Consider the following 26,409-nt stretch of genomic DNA (forward strand, 5'->3'; position numbering starts at 1 on the left):
TTATCAAAGTTTGCTACAAACACAAATATCAAAACTAGTAACCATAGCCAAGGTCTCAACACTTGTTAAAAAATTATTTGTGGCAAGTAAATTAGGTATTAAAACTCTGATGTGCTAGTCAAGGCCTCGACACTTCTTCAAAAATTATTTGTAGCAAGTAAATTAGGTATCAAAAGCTTAATGTGCTAGGGACCTTGTATAAATGATATGTAATGAATGGCAAAGTTTTAATTTCAAAAATCACAAATAATGTGTATCCTCGCCAAAACGGCTTCAATAATCTAATTCTTTTATGGTATGTAATGTAGCCAAAATGGCCTTCATTTAGTGTGTGAACTATGTATATATCCAATGCAACTTCAACAACACATAAATTAGTAAACTGAGGAGCAAATCTTAGGAAGATTCCTTTTTAATTTTTGTTCGACTATGAATAGAGGTATGTCAATTCCTTTAAATTCAAAGATTGATACATGAGGCTTAGATAAAGAAGAAAAGACAAATCAACAAAAATAGTACAACCTAATTGGTTCTTAGTTTCAATACAATGGTTCAATGAAGGAATGATTAGATCCTTCAAATTGTTGCTAACAAAGAATGTGAAGAGGCTAGAAGACAATTGGCATGCACTTTGAGAAAGAGAGATTAGGGTTAAAGTGGCAAATACTTCTACAAGTCATTCATGGAGCAAGTGAATGGCAAAGTTTTAATTTCAAAAATCACAAATAATGTGTATCCTCGCCAAAACGGCTTCAATAATCTAATTCTTTTATGGTATGTAATGTAGCCAAAATGGCCTTCATTTAGTGTGTGAACTATGTATATATCCAATGCAACTTCAACAACACATAAATTAGTAAACTGAGGAGCAAATCTTAGGAAGATTCCTTTTTAATTTTTGTTCGACTATGAATAGAGGTATGTCAATTCCTTTAAATTCAAAGATTGATACATGAGGCTTAGATAAAGAAGAAAAGACAAATCAACAAAAATAGTACAACCTAATTGGTTCTTAGTTTCAATACAATGGTTCAATGAAGGAATGATTAGATCCTTCAAATTGTTGCTAACAAAGAATGTGAAGAGGCTAGAAGACAATTGGTATGCACTTTGAGAAAGAGAGATTAGGGTTAAAGTGGCAAATACTTCTACAAGTCATTCATGGAGCAAGTCAAGGACTTGTCTGTAGGCTTGTCAAGGAGAGCTTGAAACTTCAAAGGCAAACAAGTGAGTTTGATGAATTATATGAAGTGGGAGGAAGCTAAATGAATTTTAGCTACATAAACCTCCCGGGAGAATGAAGAAATTTACTTTTATTCACCTCCAAGTTCAAGTGACAACAGATTCATCACTCTCTACCAATAGCAAGGGAAACCAACCATGTGTGAACACTGAAACTTAATTCTCAAGGGAGAATGACAAAAAATAAAAAGAGCACTAGTCCAAGTGGTATCTAAGATATCATAGTCATCAACTGTATTTTGTCATGTCTAATTTGATACAGTGAAGTAGGTAGTTTCTAAATAGATAAATATGCTCATTTGTTTCGGCATTTTGAGCAGAAGATCATCAATGTTATGATAAAACAAGATCTTATTGGCTTGTGCGATTAAGCGGGTTTTAGCCCCTGCTACTATAGTGCAGGTGTGCATTATGTACTTGTAATTTCCTGTTGTATAAATATTTAATAATTTTGTTTCATTGAAAACAAAAATATATTTTCTCTGCAATCTTAGACTTTCTATTCAAAACCCAAAGAATTCTCAAATTATAGCCAATATCTAAAAATATATCCCTTTTATCAATAATTCAACTTTACAGAGCAATATTGGCTTTCAATTTATTCACATGAAAATTTATTCGTGAAAAAATAGTTGCATACTTTCTTTGTGAAACCTAATCATTATAAATAAATAAATAAGACACGTACCGACCAAATTTTTTTATGAACTTAATCATAACCTCTGCATAATCCATAACCTTTTTTACCATCTCTTCACATTGATAATGAGGCTGACCAAATCTTTTCAAGGGGAAGAAGCAGATCCTTGTTAATATTTATGCACTACTGTAAAGGTGGGGTATGGTTAATCAATCAATATACCTATGCTTTATGCGGTCTATGATGGTTTTCACAAGATCAGCTTTGTAGTGGAAGTTCATCATGGTGCAAGTTGATAATATTAGTTTTACTCTCTCCAGTGATTCGACCGACCAAAAGGAAAATAATTTTACTTTTATCATGACCCACTTGTTCACAGCTCATGTTTTAGAGTTAATAGAATAAGCAGTTTTACCGTCTCCAGTGGAAATGGGCTTGACCAACCCAAAAGAAAATAAATTTTTTAACACGGCCAACTTTGTCATCGCTTTGTAGTTGAAGCCCACCATGTTGTAGAGTTGATATTATAAATAGCTTGACCAAGCCGAATTTACCAAAAAAAACACCCAAAAGTTTTAAAGTTAATACTGTAAGCAGTTTTACCCTCACTGGTGGCAAAGGGCTTGACCAACCAAAAAGAAACGAACTTTTTATCATGGGCAACTTTGTCAACGCTTTGTAGTTGAAGGTCAATGTTGTAAAGCTGATATTAAAAATAGTTTTACCAACTCCAGTCAAAAAGGCTCGAGTCCTTGACCAACCAAAGAGAACGTACCTTTTTTTATCATGACCAACTAGACATAGTTTGTATTTAAACCAAAATTGATCAGAAATAAACCTTGTAATCATTATTCGGAAGAAACTCCTCTGTTCCAGAATAATACCCCCACCAGGAAAAAAATCTTAATGTTATGTTAAATATCATATCAATTTAGATCACTCTAGATACTCTGTGAGAACAGAGTGTAACAAAATATATTCCCAAAATAATATCTTTCAATAAGGGGCTAGACCTTGAAGAACCCCTGTGACTTTTTATTATTTTCCGTTTGGCATGCTGGTTACAATGGCTTTTTAACATATGATTAAATAGAATAATTCCAAGCATTTGACATTAAGGAATACAAACGAGAGGAACACCCACCCCATCTAGTGATTATTCACACCTCAGCTAATAGCAACAATCTCAAAGCACTTCTGTATGCAAAAGAATATTATCCACATACAAAAAGAAATAATCACATCATAGCCTAAACAGCCAACAGCAGAAACTGAACAGCCTGCCTATCATAAACTATCTTATCAGAACAAATAAAATCGAAACCATAGGAGATGCCATAGAATGAACAGCCAAAAACATGTCTGGTTGTACTTGTAAAATTGTAATAGTGTCAAAAATATTGTGCGACTATTCAATCAAATATTGAGAAACATCTGTTGAAGAATACGGGGCCACTCATCTGAAGTGGTAAATTGCACAATGGAACTGGAGATACAATCCACTTTGCCAACTGCCACATGGGATGCACATTCAGGGCAAATACACTTCTCTTTTTATAACCTCAACCAAGTGGAGAAAAAATTTTGTGCAAGTTAAGATTTGTTTATTTCGTAGCACCATTTGGAGAATGGTGCAATGCAAGATGTCCCCAAGATTTAAACCTTGATCTCTTCACAGTGAGTGCCCCTTGCGTACCACAGGCCAAGGGACCTTTCTAAAAAGAAAAAAATGGTAAAACGGAGTAGTATAATCTGATTAGTATCAAGGATTTCCAGCTAGAATGATTCTCTACGAACCACAGAAATTACTGAAAATATCTAGATTCCGAAACCCATCACATTCTTTTCTGAACCAATCTTACTGGAATAGAATCAATTTCGAACTTTAACTAGTTTAAGCAGACGATTCAGTTTTGTTTTCACTTGTAGAAGGTATGGGTTTGGTTGGAGCAGGTAGACGACCAATACTGTCAACTTTAGGTCGCAGCTTTGGTGGTGGGCGTGCCGCTCGTGGCAATAGACGGCCCTTCTTTTCAAACCATTCTGGCTTTAAAAGAGCTCGCAAGCCAAGTCTATTGTAATGCACTCTCCTAACACTTCCTCCAGCAGCTTCAATTGCTTCTTTTGCTGGTGTCGTAACTCGGCTTACCTGTTAAATCATGTTCATATCAAGCTAGGAAACTCAAATAATATAACAACATACAATCACATCATTCCATCAGATATTGCTTTATGGATCTAAGAAGTATTAATATCTTAAAAAAAGAACCACGCAGAAAATAAGAAAGATTTAAAATTCATATTTTACTTGCATGATGTGCATTCCAGAGAAAACAGAATAAAAAATAAAAATAAAAACCTTGAAGAAAGAACCATAAAAGTGTTCACATTTCCGAACTCTATAGTTTCTGAATGACTTCTTATTCTATGAATTGTTAGAGTTCAGATCCCAAGAAAGCATTATGGGCAACTAAAACATTCTACAAGCCTCAAGGTACTCAACCATTAATATACTAACCCATTTTGACTAGCTTGAACCTAGAATTAAAGGGCAATTATACCTCAACATGAATGGGCCATTGGATGTCCTTCGCCCCAGATCCCCCCAGCAGTTTTACACCATCCTCAATCTGCTTTCCTATGGCTCCAACGTCCTGGAAGTGTTAAGATTAAATAAATAAGTAGGCATGACTGAAAAAGGCAATGAAAAAAAGACTGGAGGTTAACAGATTAAAAATTTCCAAAAACTGGATAAGGCAATGAAAAAAAGACAAAGTAAAAGTTGATTGTAACAGTTTGACATTGCGAAAGGTTATTCTCAACTAAAACAAAATTTACTAACTCACCTTCAGTGTTTTCATTGTAATCAGTTCAGAAGAGTCAATACGACCTGCATTTATATATCTTGCAAGTTTCCCCAAGGTAATAGGCTGCAGTGTACAAAAGATGAATGAGAACAATGTATGAGAAATTGTAACGAAATTCATCATATCCACATATAAGGTACTTCTAAATCACATTGTCATTAACATTCAAGGAGTCATTAGCACTAACGAAGTCCTCCATCTCTTCCAATAGTTGAACCAAATGAGTACATTGATACCAAGTAGTCCTCAAATTACTCTGCCGTCTGAGCATATAATTAATTACAGATCCGAGACAGAATCATTCAAAGGGAAGAAGAAGAAAGAAGCTCTGATGACCATTCCCATAATATAAAAGCACAAGTGCTCAAAATATCCAAACAATCACAAACGAGAGGAAGAGTCAGTCGTGCAATCATACCAACAATTTAATGGTTTGAAAACTGGACCAGATGGCTTCTGGATACAGAAAAAAAATGAGAACTAACTAGCAAAGATTTCAATTCACAATTAGAAAATAAATTGTTCAACCATTTCTTGTGTTTATCAAAGAACACACTTTACAAGATCATCCTTTAGCATGTAATGTGTCTCAACATATCCATGCTGAGGTTATGCCTCCCTAGAGTCTTGCATAGACAATGCATTCAACTACATTTTTAGGACAATTTGTCCTAAGACAATCTTTATAGTTCCAGAATATAAGGATCAAATTTTAGTCAAGTAAAACTTGGGCATGCATTGAGATAGGTCCAGTGATTATGCTTCTTTGACATATGTGTTGTTAACATGCAATTCTTTATTGCATTGTTTATATGAAATTTGTTGCACTCCCTTTCTTTATTGCATTGTTTATATGAAATTTGTTGCATTCCCTCGTCCATCAAATATGATTTTCAGACTAACATCTTTCACCATGCAATATTAATTAACATGGGCTCAGGTAAAGAGACAAATCTACAGTTGGACAGTTAGGACCACAACCCAAACTAAATGTTGTCCATACATAGATCTTCACTGTCTCTATACCACTCCTTAATCTCCAGCTGACAGAAGAGATTAGAGTTGTTCTTAGTGACAATAAAATATCAGGTTACATACCTTGCCTTAGCCCCTACCTAGTGTTTTATGTCAAACAGTAGTTATGCATTTTAGACAATACTTCTTTCCATCCTAATTAATTGGGCTTGTTGCAGGTCAACTAAGATTGGGTGCACATTAAATCATAAATTAGCTTTAGTATCATATTACCAAGAACTAGTATAAATGCAAGCATTATAGTTAGAGGTGGAGACAGCATACCACTTTTAGATTGGAATATTGTTACGTCTTAAACACAACAATTTGTAATATGTAACTGAGCAATTTTGTGAAGTCATAAAGTTATGTATGTATGTCCTTTAGCAAATCTTTCTTATAATTACAAATGTTATGGCTTAAAATAGAAATAGAGTTTAGTATTAATAAAGGCCTAAATACACAGTAAAGTTAACCAGGGCAACAAGTCAGGGCTTCCTGCCCTCCTTTTGTATAAATAGGGATTTCCCCATTTTTGCATTCAATTCTATGATTGAGCCTATCAATAGATCAAATCATATTATTCTTTTGAATGCACTTTTCAGAAGCTCTTCCTTAATTCAAGATTTGCAGATGTCATGCACTCTTCAGAATGCAGGTGCCCCCAACCCTCTTTTTGTGAGTTAAGCATGTTTCATGAATATATTTTTATTTTTATGTGTTATGTGTGTTCTTTTCTAAGATATTTCTCCACTTCTCATCATTTTCAGTAGTAGTGTCTCTATTTTGTGTTTAGACACAAATGAATTGATACACGGAGAGTAATTCTGTGTAAAGTGGGCAACAAAGGCCCATAAATTACAATGGCAATTACTTTTGACAAAGAGCTCAGGTTGGAGCCAGATCAGTACCATTGGAAAGCAGACTTTGAGAGCATTCTGGAAAATGGTCATAATAGATACTTTGAGAAGTATCAAGAGTCATGACTAACACAATTCAACCTTTTGAGGAACTATGGTTTTTGCAGGCCAAGACAGTAGATGGACTTACTGGAGGCATAACTCTGCTCATACCTCCAAATCAAGTGATTCAAAGGAGTTTGGTAGGTAATCACGAAGAATATCTACAGGTAAACTTTTAGCCCGATTGGACCAATAGTTCTGGAGATATGACAATTTGAAGTCAACATCCCAAAAATCCCAGTTGCTGAAATTTTTTGCAACTTGTGGTAGATATCCTCATTCCTATATTGCACAAGTTTCCAGAAATAAGGAAGGCACAAAACATCGGTAGTGGTACAGAGAACTGAAATGTCGTTCTTTGGAAAGGAATGGAGTGAGCCAGATGCCTAGGCTTAGATGCTCTTCTTGTCCAGAATTTAAAAGAAAGGTGTAACCAAGTTTCAGGGAAGAGAGGACGCAAGAACAGGGAAATGCATTTGGGGGGCATAGAAGCACAACCACTTCCCCTCCCCCTCCACCAATTCTAAGAAATATCATAGGGGTCATTGAGGTCTCCATCATTGGGGATACTACCCGAAATACTAAAAAAATAAAATTAAAATAATTTAAAACTGATACATAGATTATTAAAATCTTATACATAGCAATGAGCCAATAACATACATCAATACACAACATATAAATCATAAATGATACATATAATGATGTGATAACATAATAATCACAATATACAGATCATCTATCACCATTGTATTTCATAAATGATACATGTAATGATGTAACAACATAATAATCACAATGCACACAGATCATCTACCACCATTGTATTTCTCATTATATTAAGAAAATTAGAAGATATAGATCCGATTCTTAAGATCACCAATCCAAGAACAGGTCAAATGACAAATGAGCATCAATACTTAAGGCAATGTCTCACTAATCTCCACATCCAACTATTGCACAAAGAAATAAGAACCAACCATGGGAATGTCACTATCTGAATCAAAATCACTTGCAATCTCTAGAATACTCAATAGCACACCAACCAAGACTGGCGTTGTGTTCATCATGTCCCTCATCTACCTATGCATTAGGTCTACATTTCATTTATTGTTTATTTTGCTTTTGTGGCTTCTTATTCCTTGAAAAGACAGACTTTGGTCAAAAGGAAGGATGTGAGTGTCTCATTTTTTGAGAGGAATGATCCCTCTTGTGTCCCCTTGCATCTCTCCCAAAAGGGAACATGGAGAAACATCCATCTTGGAGTACCCCAATTTGGGGAGCATGTCCACTATCCTCCAGAATGTGTCCCCATGTAACATTGAGAAAAACCCAACAACAAAGTCAAATAGTCTTTTATTCTGGCCATCCTTAAGGCCCTTAAATTTGGCCAATTTTTCTTATAAGCGATAGAAACTCTAATTGCAGATGTGTCATCCTAACTTTCCATCAACCGAGCCAAATTTGAGGAAATCAACATATTTAAGTCAACTTGTCAAAGTTGTCTACTGATTTCTGCACTTTATGTCATCGCTGTTGAAGCCTTGTATCTCCTCCAAAACAGATTGGCCTGATGGCTTATCAAAGGTATTCTCTCCTTGGGCCTGAAGCTGTCCAGTGGGTATATAGTCACTTCATTGATGGCTCCTTTCTTACCATTTTAAAAAGCAAGTTTCAATGGAAAACACAGTGGATTGACTTCAAATATTCTAGAGCCTTAGGATGCAACAGTCAATAGGCCAAAACCCAATGTTACAGGAACAGTGAGTGAATTATTTCATCTTAATAGTTTGCTCACGATTGGTCTTGGTTGCATCATGACATGGTAAGTTTGGGGCTTTTCCTTTGCTCCAAGCCTCCCCAGAAGAACCTTGGGATGTGGTTATTTAAAGAACTGACAAGAAGATTGATAAATATATTAAATAACCCATGACCTAGGTTGCCAACTTTGAATTTTGGATTGAAATCTTGGCCGTCATCCATATTCATTACTCCCTCTCCCAGGTTCCATATATTAGCGCATAACAAGGGATAGCCACACAAAGAATAAAGGTTAACTAGAACTAGTGTTGTCTTCCCAAAGAATAGGGTGGAATGTCAATTATTCAAAACCATACTTAGACCCAAGGACTTACGCAACATAGAAAAGAGGCTTGGAAAGTATGGCTAAAAATTTGCATAATTTTTGGATCCCCTATGCAGAAAAATGACTAGAAAAGCCTAAATCCTCCGAAATTTCTTAACATCCCAACCCATGTAGACATAAGAGGTATGTTTATTGTAAAAAGTATTTTGAAAGCATGGGATGCTTGTTGAAAGCAATGTCACATGGTTCGGGTTCGACATTGATTAGGTTTGGTTTGAGTTCGAATTTTTTGATGAGGTTCGGATGAAGTTCACCATTAGGTTCGTATATATATAATGAATTATAGGATAAAATAGTAAGAAATCAACATCAGTGAACATCAAAAATGTTATCACGGACATGGAAACTGCAAGGATAGATTACAAGCTTGAGTTGTGACATGAGCTTATGAGTTTTGATCTATGGACTTGGTCAATGGCTATGAAGTTCGATGAGGTTCGTCAAACCTCAAAAAAAAATAAAGTTCGCCAAAATTTGAACCTCAAGGTTAAAGTTCAATGAACCTTGTGACATTGTCTGTAACTGAATAACATTGTGAGGTATTCAGTGATGTATTCAGAATTTGCTACTGCTTAATAATAATAAACCCTCAGAGCTGCTGAATCGGTTTTCGCGCATTAGGTTTTTCCGGGGACTATTGTCCATAAATAATTGTGTCCTATGTGTTTCTATTTTCCTTACTCGGTTTCTATGTTTCAGAATCATATTTAATTGATGTAGGCTGCTTCAGTGATTTACTTCAATGTTTCAAGAAGAAATCTGAAATAAGCTTGTAATGTAATTTACAATCTAGGTGAAGTAGATTCAGCGAGTTGCAGTAGGATTCCTGTGATTATTAGAACTAGGGATTTTCACACCCTGAAACCATGTGGTTCGGGAGATGTATTGTTAATTCCTCATGTAGGTTGTCGTGAGACCTTGTGGTCCGGGAGATGTATTGTTGGTTCCCCCCTTAGGCTGTGTGTTGTGAGAGCTCTTGGTCGAGGAGATGATTTGAGAAGGATGCTATGTATCTTTCCTTGTGTTGAGACTGATGATCTCTTCCTTAGGTTGTGGGCCATGAGACCTACAGATTGGTCGGCGAGATTGATCTTGACAGAGAAAAAATCAAAAGTACCTCCCTAACTAAGAGGGAGTGTTGAGAAATACGGTAGGCAAGGTTGGTATTTTCATTATGACATAAAATTATACTTATGCCTCTTAAAAATAACAAGTCGACTCTGTTGTCGCGCAGATTGGCACGACAACGCTCAGACCGGGGGCTGTCACTCTGATCCCCGATCCCTCCGTTTAAGCCTGTCTCCCGCGGCTAAGGGGGGTAGACCCTGCGAGATAGTGAAGACCAACTGCCAAACAGTTGGGTGGGAGACACGATACACGATATGATAAGCACTAGATGGATTTAGAGATTTAATAGACCAGTGCCTTATGGAGTCAAAGTTTAAATGATTACTTTTTAAATGATAAAGAAACATGGACCATGAACAGCAACCATCTATCATCAGCTAAATCATGTGACCAAAACGATATCCGGCAACTGAAAGCTTTGAAGGAATAAATGCCTTAAACCACCATGAGCATCATGAATTATTAACCAGACATTGGATTTCGTGTTTCGACTTAAAAATTTAGATCTCAGCATGAAAGATATATCGCGAAAGCAACTGAAACTGGCAAAATGATTTTCCACAAAATTTTTATTTTTTCAAAATTTTTTAAATCTTTTTTCAATTTTTATTTTTCAATGTTATGGAAATTAAAAATAAATCCTAAAAAAATTTAAAATTCTAAAACTAATCTAATTTTAAAACTAAACTAAACAAAAAATTAAATTAAAATTAAAAAAATCTAACAAAAATATTTTTATTTTTTATATTTTTTTTATAACAAAATTTAAAACATAAATCAAAATCTAAAATCTAACTATAGCATAAAACTAACGCTAACATTAAATCAAAAATTTAAAATCTAAATCTAAATTCTAGACAGCTCTAACCTAGATCAAATTCTAAAATATAAACAAAATTCTAAAATGTTTATATTTTAGAATTTGATCTAGGTTAGAGCTGTCTAGAATTTAGATTTAGATTTTAAATTTTTGATTTAATGTTAGCGTTAGTTTTATGCTATAGTTAGATTTTAGATTTTGATTTATGTTTTAAATTTTGTTATAAAAAAAATATAAAAAATAAAAATGTTTTTGTTAGATTTTTTTAATTTTAATTTAATTTTTTGTTTAGTTTAGTTTTAAAATTAGATTAGTTTTAGAATTTTAAATTTTTTTAGATTTATTTTTAATTTCCATAACATTGAAAAATAAAAATTGAAAAAAGATTTAAAAAATTTTGAAAAAATAAAAATTTTGTGGAAAATCATTTTGCCAGTTTCAGTTGCTTTCGCGATATATCTTTCATGCTGAGATCTGAAATTTTCAAGTCGAAACACGAAATCCAATGTCTGGTTAATAATTCATGATGCTCATGGTGGTTTAAGGCATTTATTCCTTCAAAGCTTAAAGATCCGAATGATAACCTTAAAGGTCGAATCTGCCAGCTCAAATGAGAGATGAGAAAGATGAGAAGATGAATGAAAAGTCGTTTGAAAACACCGAGAAAAAGTGTCCCCGGCAACGGCGCCAAAAAATGTTGGCGTTGCCGGGCCAGATGAAAAGATAAGAAATGAGAAGGATGATTGTCGTTGAAACGCCGAGAATAAAATGTCCCCGGCAACGGCGCCAAAAAATGTTGTCGCGCAGATTGGCACGACAACGCTCAGACCGGGGGCTGTCACTCTGATCCCCGATCCCTCCGTTTAAGCCTGTCTCCCGCGGCTAAGGGGGGTAGACCCTGCGAGATAGTGAAGACCAACTGCCAAACAGTTGGGTGGGAGACACGATACACGATATGATAAGCACTAGATGGATTTAGAGATTTAATAGACCAGTGCCTTGTGGAGTCAAAGTTTAAATGATTACTTTTTAAATGATAAAGAAACATGGACCATGAACAGCAACCATCTATCATCAGCTAAATCATGTGACCAAAACGATATCCGACCACTGAAAGCTTTAAAGGAATAAATGCCTTAAACCACCATGAGCATCATGAATTATTAACCAGACATTGGATTTCGTGTTTCGACTTAAAAATTCAGATCTCAGCATGAAAGATATATCGCGAAAGCAACTGAAACTGGCAAAATGATTTTCCACAAAATTTTTATTTTTTCAAAAAATTTTAAATCTTTTTTCAATTTTTATTTTTCAATGTTATGGAAATTAAAAATAAATCTAAAAAATTTAAAATTCTAAAACTAATCTAATTTTAAAACTAAACTAAACAAAAAATTAAATTAAAATTAAAAAAATCTAACAAAAATATTTTTATTTTTTATATTTTTTTTTTATAACAAAATTTAAAACATAAATCAAAATCTAAAATCTAACTATAGCATAAAACTAACGCTAACATTAAATCAAAAATTTAAAATCTAAATCTAAATTCTAGACAGCTCTAACCTAGATCAAATTCTAAAATATAAACATTTTTTTTTATATTTTTATTTTTTTTTATTTTTTATGAAAGCTATATAAAAACTAATAAAAAAAATCTATCTATTCAAAATCTTTTCTACATATACATAAAAGACTTAAAAGAAATAAATTTAAGATCTGAAAGAGAAGTAAAAAAAAAACATAACGAAACTAGACTAAATCGCATGGCTAATAAACAAAATGCATCGAAATAAAAAACGCAAGGCATAGCAGGGCACGAAGATTATGCATGGAAACCCTAGCCGCAGCAACAATGGAAATCACGCAAGCATATCGAAATGGCTAAAGACCTGGAAAATGCGATCAAAACGAGAAACGCCCAACTGTAAAATGATATGCAGTCAGAACCGACCGGCGTGAGTATGAGAGGCCGAGAGAATGATTTGCAGGGCTCTTCGAAGGCGAGAATGCTGATTGTAAAACGTAACTGCGTGAACACTAAGCCCGGAGTCGTCAACACTAATGCTAACCTAACGTAACTAGACCCAAACCGCTGAACGAAAAGGAAAAACGATTATTTGCAGGCGGAAAAGATTTTCAAGAAAGAAGACGGCGTGACCATAACAAAAACTTCACTGCGTAAAACACTATATCACTGTGCATTAAAATGATGGATCCCGAGCATAACAGATAGAAACCTAAACGATCCACGGGAAAACGCTGGAACTTAATGATGACGATGAGGTATTACCTGAAGCGATGAAGCGAATTTTACCTGCGTGATGGATTGTTATTCACCTGCGGTTTTCCAGTTCGGGACGGCGGATGAGCCAGCGTTGAATCTCGGTGCTGCTTTCGGATTGACGTGGATGGAATCGGTGTTGAATGATACCAAAATTCGTGAACGCAGATGTATATGCTGGCCGCTGCAAATATACGAATGATAGACCAAGCAAATCCACGTATATTTCCCACGCTGACAGTCGATGCTAAATCCGCAGGCAGGTCACTTGTTTATCTTTGTTTGTATGCAGAGAAATCATTGGATGTTCGCAGCAGGATTTGTCGACAGCAACAGATATTATCACCCATGCACGCAGCCTTTTTGAAAACTGATTTTGCAGCTACGCTCTGACAGATAGTTTCTGAAAACCCTGTAGCTGAAAACACAGAAATACAAAACCCTAATGAAAAAATTGTGAAAAGCAGAAGTTTGAAAACCCTAAAAAAAAAAAAAATGAAACCCTAAGACAGCTTAATAATTTACAGATTTGGCCCCTGAAATGCCAGATTTGACAATAATTGCAGTAATGTTTTCAGTATATCAGAAATTTTGAACTTCACTGTGAACAGAAAGAAAATCTCTCAATGTAAAACAGAAAAGAAAACTTTGAATGATTAACCCAGGGAACAATCAGCTGGGCTCTGCACAGAAAAGCCAGTGGGAGTCGGCTGGTTCAGCCCAGAACTTCCCCAAACGCCCACAAATATCCTTCACTAAAAAGTTTCCCTGCACATCTCAAGCAACCATCAGCACAGAGAGAAAGAGTGCTGCTAGATCTCAGAAAATAATGGAGATACCTGCCATTATTTCAGAAACCCTAGCAGCCCTCAAACCCTAGCAGGTGAACAAGATACCTGTGCTCAAACTACTCTAAAAACAAGCTATGATTAATGGCTGAAAACTGAAATATGCAGAAAATTAAAGATCTCACAGCAATTCCAGAGAGTAACACCAACACGATTTGGACCCCAAAGTCTTTTTATTAACCAGAAAATCAGATTACAAGAGAGCTTTTCAGTACAGACTCACAGATCAGATGACCTGAAATGACCCCCTAAGACCCTATATAAAGGAAATGATCCTAACGGCTAGTTCGAGTGATCCATGTAGAAATGATCTCGACCGTTGATGAGGATCAAGACATCTCTTGATCTCATCCGTCGATTTAATAACTTAAAATATTATTATTTTATTAGTTAGGGTTTTTGCTTCATTTTTTAAATTTTTATTATTTTTTATTATTTTATTATTTTTATTCATTTTTTTAATTTTTTAAATCATTTTAAAATGGATCACTGAACTAAGCCTTCGGAAACATCACCTAGGACCTAGGACTTGGGACTCATGAGGCGATTTAAAACACTTCTCGACCCTCAGGACACATTACATCATGACTTTTACAAAATTACTTCTTAAGGGACAAACCCATTTAATACAGACCCTCACAAAACACCCAGCTCTGCGACACAACGATAATCTAGCAGATCAACACACTAGGATTCTCCTAAAGTTCTAATGACAAAATCAATCCCGGCTTTGGGGTCAGGTTTGAAGGAAAACTCTGCCGACCCGTGGGTCGGTGAGACAAAAAAACTTTCGGGACGTAAATTATCATCAGAAAGTTAGGTCCACCTAGGCAAATTACATACATGACTCATGTCTGCTAAAATTATTTACAATTTAATACATGCAGACTGGGTTTACAATCAAAAATATCAAGCTGCTGATGATGGCAGGATGGCACGGACATGCTGATCAGGTGCTGCTTCTTTCTGTCAAGAAAAACGGGGTGCACTGCATGGATAGTTGACCAGAAGAGGTCAACAGACTCCTCTAAAAGATAGGTCGGCTTGGCCCCTTTGTGGCACCCATTCGACCCCCTATGATGACTATATATATGTGAGGAATTGCTCCTCATTTGGTAATTCGTTTTCGGAGGATTATCTCTGTGTTTTTGCGAGCTATTGAAGGAAAAAGGAGGACGAAATTAAGGGAAAGAGTACAGGCTTGCTTCTTTATATTGTTCTGGTCAGTTGTCATGATTATCATGTTGTTTCTATTTTGATGGACATTGAATTCTCTCTCATATAAGGAAAGCATTTCCTAGGTTTTCCCCTTGTGGGTTTCGCCTTGACCTCAGACCTAATTCTTTGTGTCTCTTGTCTCTTTGTTGCTCTATTATTTTTTAGTGCTCTTGTCATGATTAAAATGTTGAATTTTCTTCTGTGTAAGTTACATGATGATGCTATGGATAAATATTGTTAAATAATCATTTGATGCAGTTACCTGTTGAAAAAAAAAAAATCTAGCTCTGCCCTAGAAATCTCAACATTTGTCATCATTAAAAATTTTGAAAGTTGAAATGTTTGAATTGAAATTAAAATAAAATATAGATTTTATGGTAAGAAAATCGGAATAAATCAAATACACCTTACAATTGTATTAAGGTTGACACTGAAGCATGTGAGGTACCAAAAATGCTTACTTAGTACTAGGAATGGTACTTGTAGTGGAAATAATCCTCTCAATATTAAGAGACAAATTCTGACTACAATGCATTAGGGCATTTCAACAAATTATTGGAGATAAAATGGCAGCATTTGCAAACCTGATAGTGGATTGTGGAGAACTGATGGTTACAGTTATCATCTCCATCAAGATGGACATGCAAGTATATCATAGAGGGAGTTTCCATTCTCAATCAAGTGTCGCTATTTGGGTAAAGATCATTGAATTTATTCAGGCTGTCCTCAACAGACAAAAATTATGCAACCCTATCATGATCCACAGAGCTAGCCTCAGATGCTTCTCATCCACTCTTCGTTCAGTGCTTCTTTCATATAGCCTACTCATGTGATGAAGTTGGGTCATTTATTATGAGGCACAATAAGCATTTCTGTATTCAAGTGCTTTCATTTAATGTTTAAGGGCATTTTAGTATGGATCACAGGCTTAATTGGATGACAGACTGCTTTTGGTTGTACACTTATTCCCTTGCATCCTCCTTGGTGGTTATTACTTGCCCCTAGTCCAATGTGACCTTCTTTGAGGCCTTTGTTTCATTGTCTAGGAGGGGCACAAATAGAAGGCTCTGATGATGGTAGTGCTCCATGATTTCCATACTTAACACCTTCCACTTTCCCCATGTGTCCACATACCATCTTCAGGTTGATTGCTATCTGACGCTTATATTGGTTCCCTGTTTTCCTCATCCTTTGAGTAGAGGCCTGAAAACTTTCCCTAAGAGGTTGATGTAGCAAAGAGAAAAGAAATAGCATAAGCCAAATTTTAAAATGAAAAAAAAGTGGCAGGGATTAAACAAAAAAAATAACATATGTGGGTCGGAGCCTGAGCTCTACCCCCCTCACCCAGATCCTGACAAAATTATGATCTATCTAAATGAAAGGAACTTTGAATATCCCAACTCGGTGAACAAGGAATTACTTCATGTTTAAGGGGTCAATAATGATTATCATGAACCAATGAAAGCTTGTAATCCAAGTTGTATACAAAAAGAGGATGAAAAAAGCGCACACAAGTGGTGGTAAAGACAGGCCAAGGAAAGGGGTAACTTAAGCCCCCACAATTGCTCCCTCTTCACATTATAACACTCAAGGATGTCATGAACTTCATAGCCTAATACAAGACAATGGCATCCTCCATAAAGTAGAGATCACACCATGTCACTGATCACTTACATCTATTGATTGATAAATCAGCCTAGGAATTGTTCCTCCCCTTAGGGTTGGAAGCACTTAAAAGGGAACTTTTAGGGAGGGCCTTGTGATAACCCTCCCACACCTAAGCAGGGTAACTTGTATACCAATCATAAGCTAGAAAGACATTGCAAGAAGATGCTTATGTGAAGTACTTTGATGCATTTTACATTGAATATGGCCCACTCTGATACTATTATTGTTCTTGCACCCATCATGTCGATCTCACTTTATTCTATGAGCATGTGTTAGACTTTTGCACCTAGGTGTAATTGCCATCCTTTGAGGGATTGTATGATGCTTCTTTAGCACTTTAGAGAGGACCCAACCCCACTTAATGACTGCATAGGACATTTTGATAAGGGACATTGGACACTCTTTGAGGAGTGTTGAGCTTGTAATGCTTGAACATAGTCGATGACACCCTCACTTACCTCCACAACCTTGGATGTTGTCGTACAAAACCTGGGCATTGCCTTGAGAGCTGATGTACCCTGGAGTTGAAAAGGCACACCAAGCTAGCATTACACCTACTTGATGGATGTTGCTTTGTTTTTGGGGATATTTGATGTCAATGATGACATAGAGCCCTAAATTGATTTACATGATGACATTCTGTTAAAATTGGCAACTAGGGCTAAACTCCATGTGGGTCTTCTTATCTGTGGCAGCTGATATTTTTCTTGGATTCCTCTCGTCAAGAGGTGTAGGATTGATCTAAAGATCATCCGATTCCGACATGTATTCATGGAGATATGAATTTATTTGTGTTATGTGACAATTCATCAAGGTCGGCCAGCAACCAAATTACCCCAACCTATCCTCAACGTTTTATTATAAATAGAAGAGGACTTCAAGTCATTTTACACACACACCTCTTGTGATATCTCTCTTCATTGGTTTGGGTTTTGGTGAAAGAGAGATTTAGAGGGAGTGCCTTATACGCTGCCCTAATGAGATCTAGACGCAGCCATGGAGGAGTCTTATACACTGCCCTAATGAGCCCTAATCACAGCCATGAAGGAGACTTATACGCTGTCCAAGTAATGTTGCCCTAGCCGCAGTCAAATGAAGGAAATCTAGCCACAGAGATCATGCCCTAGCCGCAGTCCTAAAGTGCCGCAGGTCTAGAAGAGACCCTAATCCGCTGTAAGGAGAAGCCCTAAATGCAGCTAAAGAAGAGACTTCTATCCGCTGTTCTAAGAGGACTAAATCTACAGTCTATTAGACCCTAATACGCAGCTTCAGGAGGAGACATAATCTGCTGTCAAGAGAGTCACATACACAGTTTAGAAAGGCTTCTATTTGCTGTCATAAAAAGGCCTTACACATCTCACCTAGCCGCAATTTGTGAGGCCCTAAAAGGAGGCCTAAAACTGCAGTTAGAAGAGCCCTAATCTCAGCTTGAAAGGGACCCTAAGTAACAGCTAGAAGGTTGGACCTAGCCGCAGCAAAGTAGTTATACTACAGCGTGAAGGATCTGTGTTAATGCCACGTAGCTGTAGGTGACAGCGTGGCTGTTTGGGCATGTTAATGTTGTTCTTGAGCACGATTTGAAGAGCAGAAGAAGCCGCTGAAAGGAGGAGCAATGGACTGTAGTTTAAGAGCTGATTGGGTCACTGTTTGAAGGGATCAAGTTACAGTCCACTGCTGGGCTAGGCCGCAGGCCATAGCCAGCAGTTGGAGACCTTTTTAGGAGCTGCGTTCATAAGGTAAGCAGTCCTATAATGCAGCGTTTCATTGGAGGACTGTATGAAGGCTAGTCACTGTCTATAGGTGGACTGTGGGGTGTATTGTAGGTGTTGTAGCACACTGAGTTTGTGCCCTAACCAGTAATCAGGTTTGCCAAGATATGCTTCAGTCCTTTCAGCGTATACAAGTTGCCAGATGGGCAGCCTTGTCATGATCAGTGAAGCAGCAAAGGAAGGAGAGTCTTATGGAAGGAAAGCTTCAGTATTTTGGGGTAATTGGTTGAGCTGTTCTAGACCTATCATCTGCTGCATATCTTCAGTCCTTGTCATCAGATCTATTGTGTCATCTTCATGGTGAAGATCTCTGATGTCTGATCTCCTATTTTGGCAAGTCAAGTATTGACTTCAAATGTATTTGTACTATCTCTCTCTCTGCTGAACTATTGAAGAATATAAGAAGATTTGATCAAGGGTTTCCCCACATTGGGGTTTGTCCCTGGCTGGTGCCACATCTTGTGTCCTCTTGTCTTGTCTTGTCTTCTGTTGTTTATGTTTATGTTCTATCTGCACTTTACTATCATGTTGATGTGATTGCTAATCTGAATATTGTCATTGGGCTAATATGAAAAGTTGAAGTAAATTGCTCTAAGCATAGAACATACCTAAAATTAACATGGTATCAGAGGTGAGGTGAAGACAAAGCCCAAGCAAGAGTGAAAGAGCAATCACCGAAGACAGTTGGACAAGGTAAAAGGCTCAATGGGTTCCTCATCCCACTTCCCGGCTGAATTGGAAGAGCAAGAAGTGCTGGATTACGTGAAGGGTAAAATCCCTGAGCCTCCATCAAATGCACCAGCTGCTCCAAAGAACAAATACACCAAGGGTGAAGTCGAAGCGAAGAAGATTATCAGAGATTCCATTGACAAGCATCTAGTGGCCTACCTAAAGGTCACTTCAATGGAAAGTTTGGATCTAAGGGTGGAAGGAAGGGCAGATGCCTTGCTTGCAATAAGTTTGGCCATTATGCGAGGGAGTGTCCAAATAGAAGGGACACATCACATGATGATGATCACAATCATTCCAGGGGCATCTTCAATGATCGAAGGAATGACAGGTACAATGGCAAAGGAAAAAGGAATGCAGGACATCAAGGAAATGGCCAACTCTCCAAGAAAGGAAGGAACTCAGGGTATGGAGAATCAAATGTTGTTTATGGTAAGCAAAATGAGTATTATCTTTATCGGCCCTCTCCTCTACCTCTACCTCTCCTCCGGACTTGTTGGGAAATTGGCTTATTGATAGTGGTGCCTCAAGGCACTTCACCGGATACAAGGAAGCTCTCTCTAATCTGATAGAGAAGGAAACAAACTTGGAGATTATTCTTGGAGACGATGCCACATATCCCGTAAAGGGTATAGGGAATGTTACCCTTTAATTGAATCAGGGTAACAGGGTTCATTTACAAGAAGTTCTTTATGTACCTGATCTCAAGAAGAACCTGGTGTCCATTTCGGCAATGGAAGACAAAGGTTACAAGGTGGCATTCACCGATGGAAAGGTACGTGCTTGGAAAAGGAATTTTAAAGATATTTTTACTCTTGGGTTCAAGGTTGGCAATTTGTATCAAGTTGCAAGAAGTCCAATGGGGACCATGTCATGTGACACATCTCTTCAATGGCACTAGAGGTCTGCCCATCTTCATTGTAAGGCCCTACCTGATGTGAGACAGATGGTGACAAGGATGCCTGAATTCAAAGAAGAGCATGAAGGTACATGTCTGAGATGTACCAAAGGAAATATTACAAGGGGACCATTCCCCTCATGTAATAGCAAGACCACAGATGTGGAACAACCCGAGGGGTTTGAGATTCATGATCGGGAATCTCATGTATGCAGGTTGAAGAAATCTCTCTATGATTTAAAGCAAGCACCCCAAGCTTGGTGTGAGAGGATTGACAGCTATCTGATGAAGTTGAGATTCACTAGGAATGAAGCCGATCCAAACCATTGCTTTAAGGTTGTGGATGATAGACCTCTCATAATGGTAATTCATGTGGACGACCTCTTTCTAACAAGTGCAGACCCTCTCATTTGCAAAAGTAAGAGGGAGTTGGATTCTGGATTTGGAATGTTGGACTGCAAGCGCGTCACTGCCTCGATGGAGCTTAACTTTAAAAAGTTATGCGGTAGTGTTGTCGGACCTGATTTGGGAAATGCCTCTGAGTTTCTTTAACTCATAGTAGCATTGATGTTCTTGGTGAACTCCAGTCTGGATATATGTTTTGTAGTTAGCATGTTGAGCCATTATACGGTTGAGCCTCATCTCTCACATTGGATTGGTGCCAAGAATCTTTTGAGATATCTTCAAGGCACAATCATTCATGGACTGAGAGACATTGTCGAAGATGTGAGGCTGCATGATTATTCTGATGTTGATTGGGCAAGCTGTGGAGGATCGCAAGAGCACTTCTAGGTGCTCTTTCTCTTTGGGTTTTGTTTTGATATCCTAAATGAGCAAGAAGTAGAAGTCGGTTGCTTCGAGCACCGCTGAGGCTGAATACATAGCTGAGAGTATGACCTCCTGTGAAGTTGTCTAGTTTTGGAAGCTCTTCAATGAGCTATTTGGACACGTGTTGGATACCACCGTGATCTTCTGTGACAACCAGAGGGGGATTCAATTGTTGAGAGATCCTGTGTTCTATGATTGCTCCAAGCATATAGACATCAAGTACCACTTTATATGGGTTATGGTACAACGAGGAGCAATAAGGCTCCATCACATTGGGACTGATGTGCAGGCACCGATATTCAGACGAAGCCCCTGGGAAAGATCAAATTCTTGACTTTCCGAGAACGACTAGGAGTCGTGGAGAGATCCTCTCCTGGGGTCCTATATGATATGGATATTGAGCTCTGGGAGTCCGGGGGGCTTGGGGGTACTTCTTGGAGCAATGAGCAACCATAGGGTGAGTGGTTCCGCCTTCCCCTAGTGGTGTGCTATGTAGGCAGGATGAGTGGTTCATCCTTTTCCTGCTGAGACACAATCATAGGGTGAGTGGTTCAGCCTTCCCCTAGTGATTTGTTTTGTACAGGGTGAGTGGTTCAGCCTTCCCCTAGTGATTTGTTTTGTACAGGGTGAGTGGTTTAGCCTTCCCCTGGGATACCCCATGGCGAGATGTAGGCAAGATGAGTGATTCATCCTTCTCTTACTGAGACATCCTACCCATGCAGTCTGGGACTCATGGGAAGTACCTCTTATCTATCCAATGAGCAGGGAAATGAGGATAGGGACCATAGTACTACTGATGGATGCATCATGTACTACTGTACTCCCTATGCTAGGATGATATTGATCTGGGATCAATTGGAACTGACTTCGGGTCAGTAAGAGTTGTATGAGACACTCTCTTTGTTTGGAACTGATTTCGGATCAGTAAGAGTGGTATGAGATACTCTCCTTTTATGGGACTGACTTTGAGTCAGTAGAGAATGCTATGATACATTCTCGATCACTTCTTCTTCTTCATAGTTCAGCAGAGCAAAGCAGTGCAGGGCACTACATTGATGGCTGAGATAGTACGAACTGGCAGATGGATTAGCAGATGGAGTTCTCCTTAGTTGAGAGGGAGTGTTAAAATTGGCAACTAGGGCCAAACTCCATGCAGGTCTTCTTATCTATGACTGCTGATATTTTTCTTGGATTCCTCTCGTCGAGAGGTGGAGGATTGATCTAAAGATCATCCGATTCCAACATGTATTTATGGAGATATGAATTTATTTGTGTTATGTGAAAATTCGTCAAGGTCGGCCAGCAACCAAATTACCCCAACCTATCTTCTATGTTTTATTATAAATAGAAGAGGACTTCAAGTCATTTTACACACACACGCACCTCTTGTGATCTCTCTCTTCATTGGTTTCGGTTTTGGTGACAGAGAGATTTAGTGGGGGTGCCTTATACACTGCCCTAATGAGATATAGACGCGGCCATGGAGGAGTCTTATACACTGCCATGGAGGAGTCTTATACGCTGTCGTAATGAGCTCTAATCACAGTCATGAAGGAGACTTATACATTGTCCAAGTAATGTTGCCCTAGCCGCAGTCAAATGAAGGAAATCTAGCTACAGAGATCATGCCCTAGCCGCAGTCCTAAAGTGTCGTAGGTCTAGAAGAGACCCTAATCCATTGTAAGGAGAAGCCCTAAACGCAGCTAAAGAAGAGACTTCTATCTGTTGTTCTAAGAGGACTAAATCTATAGTCTATTAGACCCTAATACGCAACTTCAGGCGGAGACATAATCTATTGTCAAGAGAGTCACATACACAGTTTAGAAAGGCTTCTATTTGTTGTCATAAAAAGGCCTTACATAACTCACCTAGCCACAATTTGTGAGGCCCTAAAAGGAGGCCTAAAACCGCAGTTAGAAGAGCCCTAATCTCAGCTTGAAAGGGACCCTACGTAACAACTAGAAGGTTGGACCTAGCCGTAGCAAAGTAGTTATACTACAGTGTGAAGGATCTGTGTTAATGCCACGTAGTTGTAGGTGACAGCGTGGTTGTTTGGGCATGTTAATGTTGTTCTTGAGCACGATTTGAAGAGCAGAAGAAGTCGCTGAAAGGAGGAGCAATGGATTGTAGTTTAAGAGCTGATTGGGTCACTGTTTGAAGGGATCAAGTTACAGTCGACCGCTAGGCTAGGCCGCAGGGCATAGCCAACAGTTGGAGACCTTTTTAGGAGTTGCGTTCATAAGGTAAGTAGTCCTATAATGCAGCGTTTCATTGGAGGATTGTATGAAGGCTAGTCATTGTCTATAAGTGGAATGTGGGGTGTTGTAGCACACTGAGTTTGTGCCCTAACCAATAATCAGGTTTGCCAAAATATGCTTCAGGCCTTTTAGAGTATACAAGTTGCCAGATGGGCAGCCTTGTCATGATCAGTGAAGTAGCAAAGGAAGGAGAGTCTTATGGAAGGAAAGCTTCAGTATTTTGGGGTAATTGGTTGAGTTGTTCTAGACCTATCATCTACTGCATATCTTCAGTCCTTGTCATCAAATCTATTGTGTCATCTTCATGGTGAAGATCTCTGATGTCTGATCTCCTATTTTGGCAAGTCAAGTATTGACTTCAAATGTATTTGTATTATCTCTCTCTCTCTGTGCTAAACTATTGAAGATTTGATCAAGGGTTTCCTCACTTTGGGGTTTGTTCCTGGCTGGTGCCACATCTTGTGTCCTCTTGTCTTGGCTTGTCTTCGATTGTTTATGTTTATGTTCTATCTGCACTTTACTATCATGCTGATGTGATTGCTAATCTGAATATTGTCATTGGGCTAATATGAAAAATTGAAGTAAATTGCTCTAAGCAGAGAACATACCTAAAATTAACACATCCCCTTCATGATGCTCAGCTTGATAACATGTACAAATTTGAGGATGATGTTTGGGTGAGGGAGCTTAGCTTGATGATTGGACATCCATTTGATAAGGAGATGCGACCTTTGGGATCAAATGCACCCCTTAGAGCCATTAATTGCACCTTTTGTGGAGAGACACACCTTTTGGAGGATAAAATCACCCATGGAGGGAGTTTAACTCATAAGTGTAGGTTAACTAAGGCTTATTTTTATGTTTTATCATTGAGTAGCTATCTTTGGGGTTCAACCTGTGACCAAACCACCTTGTAATCATAATTTAATATTGTTTTAGGTCTTTTAGGCTAGAATTAATGGAAATAAACTTGGTTGCCCTCATACAAATAGAGGGAAGTCAAATTTACAAGGATCATTGTCACACTTGGAGATCAACTCACACTAGTTATTTGTCTCTTCTCTCTTGTGCACTATGGAGCAATAGTTAAGCAAACTTCTTACGAAGGATATTGGTTGGATGGTTCTGTCTCTTAGATGCTTATTGGTGATTCTTCAATGATATGTGCTAATATATTGTAAGTTATCTTCTTCCATCTTTTACTTGTCGATGAATTAGGGTTTAATGAAATTTTCACCAATAGTTTTGTTGATATTTTATGGTTTTAAAATCTCCTTGCACAAGATCATCACCAAGTTTCTCTTGAGGAATCTAGATTTAGCTTCCTCCCTTTGAGTCTCCCAAAAAGATAGAAGGACACTAGGGTAAAGGTGTGAGAAACACAAGTTTGTATACCTCATTTTCTTTGAATTCGCTTCCATCTTAATTCTTCCATAAACTTTTATTCTTAGACTCCATTAGGCCTTGATTGAGAAAGGCACTAGTCTTATCTCGTGTCAATCCCATAAAATAAATAAATAAGTAAAACTCTAAATTTTTATATTTTATGTTATCTAGGGTAAATTAGGCTAAGTTACAACAAAAACTTCATTTTTCAGCATCATTTGCCTTGGACCTTATTGTCCTTGGGTTAGGACTTGCATTTGGAAAAGTGAAAAAATCATTTTACATACATTTTTCAAACATACATTAGGGATGACGTCTAGGGTTTTATTTTGTTGTTATATGTGTTTTCATCCATTGAAACGTGTTGTAATTTGTTCTCTTGTTTACTCATATCAACCCTAATTTTACACTTGCTTATCATAGATTCTAGGATCATTTTTTTCTTGTTGTTATAAAATATTTGCATGCTACAAATTGTTTATTGAAACCCTAGTTTATAACAACAATTTCTTGATTGCATGTGTTTGAAAACCTATTTGAACCTCTAATGGTCAAACTTGTTACTTAGCCCTCTAAATTTATCAATAGGGATTGTTGAGCTTGCTCTCTTGAAATTATACCTTTGGTGGCCCAAAACCTTAATCATTGCATACTTGAACTTGGGTGGGCCTTGTTGTAGAACCCTTACAGAGCATTTAGCCCAAGTCTATTTAAGTTACTTGAGCTCTACAATCTACTGGGGAAGCCTCCCTTGTGGGGATTGTATTCTAACACAAAAACAAGGGTAGTAGTTGTTGACATGACAATCGCAACTTTCCCAATGTTGCTCTCAATCTAGATTGTTTAGTGGGGGTTTTCACTGGGGTGCTAGATAGTGTAGTAACAATGCCAACATTGTTAAATTATGGTATGTTCTATGCTTAGAGCAGTTTACTTATTTTTCTTCTTATTAGCCACAGATTAGCAATCACATATACATTAAGTAAAGTGCAGATAGAACATTAAATGATCAACAGAAAACAAGCCAAGACAAGAGACACAAGATGTGGCAGCTAGCTAGGGACAAACCCCAATGCGGGGAAACCCTTTGATCAAATCTTCTTTTATCTTCAATAGTTCAGCAGAGAGAAATAGTACAAAATCTGAATTCTGTAATTTTATATCAGCAACAGCAAACCCTAGATCAGCAAAGTCAAACTTGGTCAAACTAGCTGAAATTGACCTCTAAAATACTTTGTCAATTTCTAGTCAACTTGTCCTCGAACAGCCTGAAGAAACAGCCCTTGAACAACCCCAAAAGTTCAGTCAATTTGCAGATTTCTGAAGTCAACTTGCAGCCCTAAACTAGGGCAGTCAACACCGGTCAAACCAGAGGTCAGATCACCTCGATTTTCATGCCAAAAATTGTGGCCTGCCTAGGAGAGGCAACCATATCCAATCCGTACTTTTGGAAGGTCAATGCTTGGTCAACACTGGTCAAAGAGATGACCTGCTGCCCTAGCATCCTTCTTTCTGCGTCTTCCTTTCAGCCACACGTGTGAGAGAGAGAGGCTCCTTTTATGCGTAGGAGAGAGAGAGAGAGAAGATGAGTGAATTGAATTGTCCAAATGAGGAGAATGCTCCTTGTATTTATATGCAAACGTTGAGGTTGAATAGACATGACTGTTGGGCTTCTGAGCCTACATAAGTTTGTTGGCCGAC

At 37.7% G+C, this 26,409-nt stretch overlaps 1 protein-coding gene across 4 annotated transcripts in view; it reads right to left on the bottom strand.

Moving 5' to 3' along the window:
* Positions 1-3,225: 3,225 nt before the first annotated feature.
* The window catches only part of LOC149244624 (Ribosomal protein L18e/L15 superfamily protein), a 31,006-nt gene continuing 7,822 nt past the window's right edge, over positions 3,226-26,409 (bottom strand). For all 4 annotated transcript variants that reach the window (XM_089374923.1, XM_089374925.1, XM_089374924.1 and 1 more), the window contains 3 exons: positions 4,729-4,812; positions 4,444-4,536; positions 3,226-4,031 (listed from right to left, as the gene is read on the bottom strand). In XM_089374923.1, the coding sequence (XP_089231049.1) occupies positions 3,777-4,031; positions 4,444-4,536; positions 4,729-4,812 (432 nt within the window). In that variant the 3' untranslated portion in view covers positions 3,226-3,776. The remainder of the gene's footprint in view (positions 4,032-4,443; positions 4,537-4,728; positions 4,813-26,409) is intronic.

Source organism: Pinus tabuliformis, chromosome 8, assembly GCF_031772625.1.
Source record: "Pinus tabuliformis cultivar Carrire ecotype Pingquan chromosome 8, CPIR1, whole genome shotgun sequence".
NCBI classification, from domain to species: Eukaryota; Viridiplantae; Streptophyta; class Pinopsida; order Pinales; family Pinaceae; genus Pinus; species Pinus tabuliformis.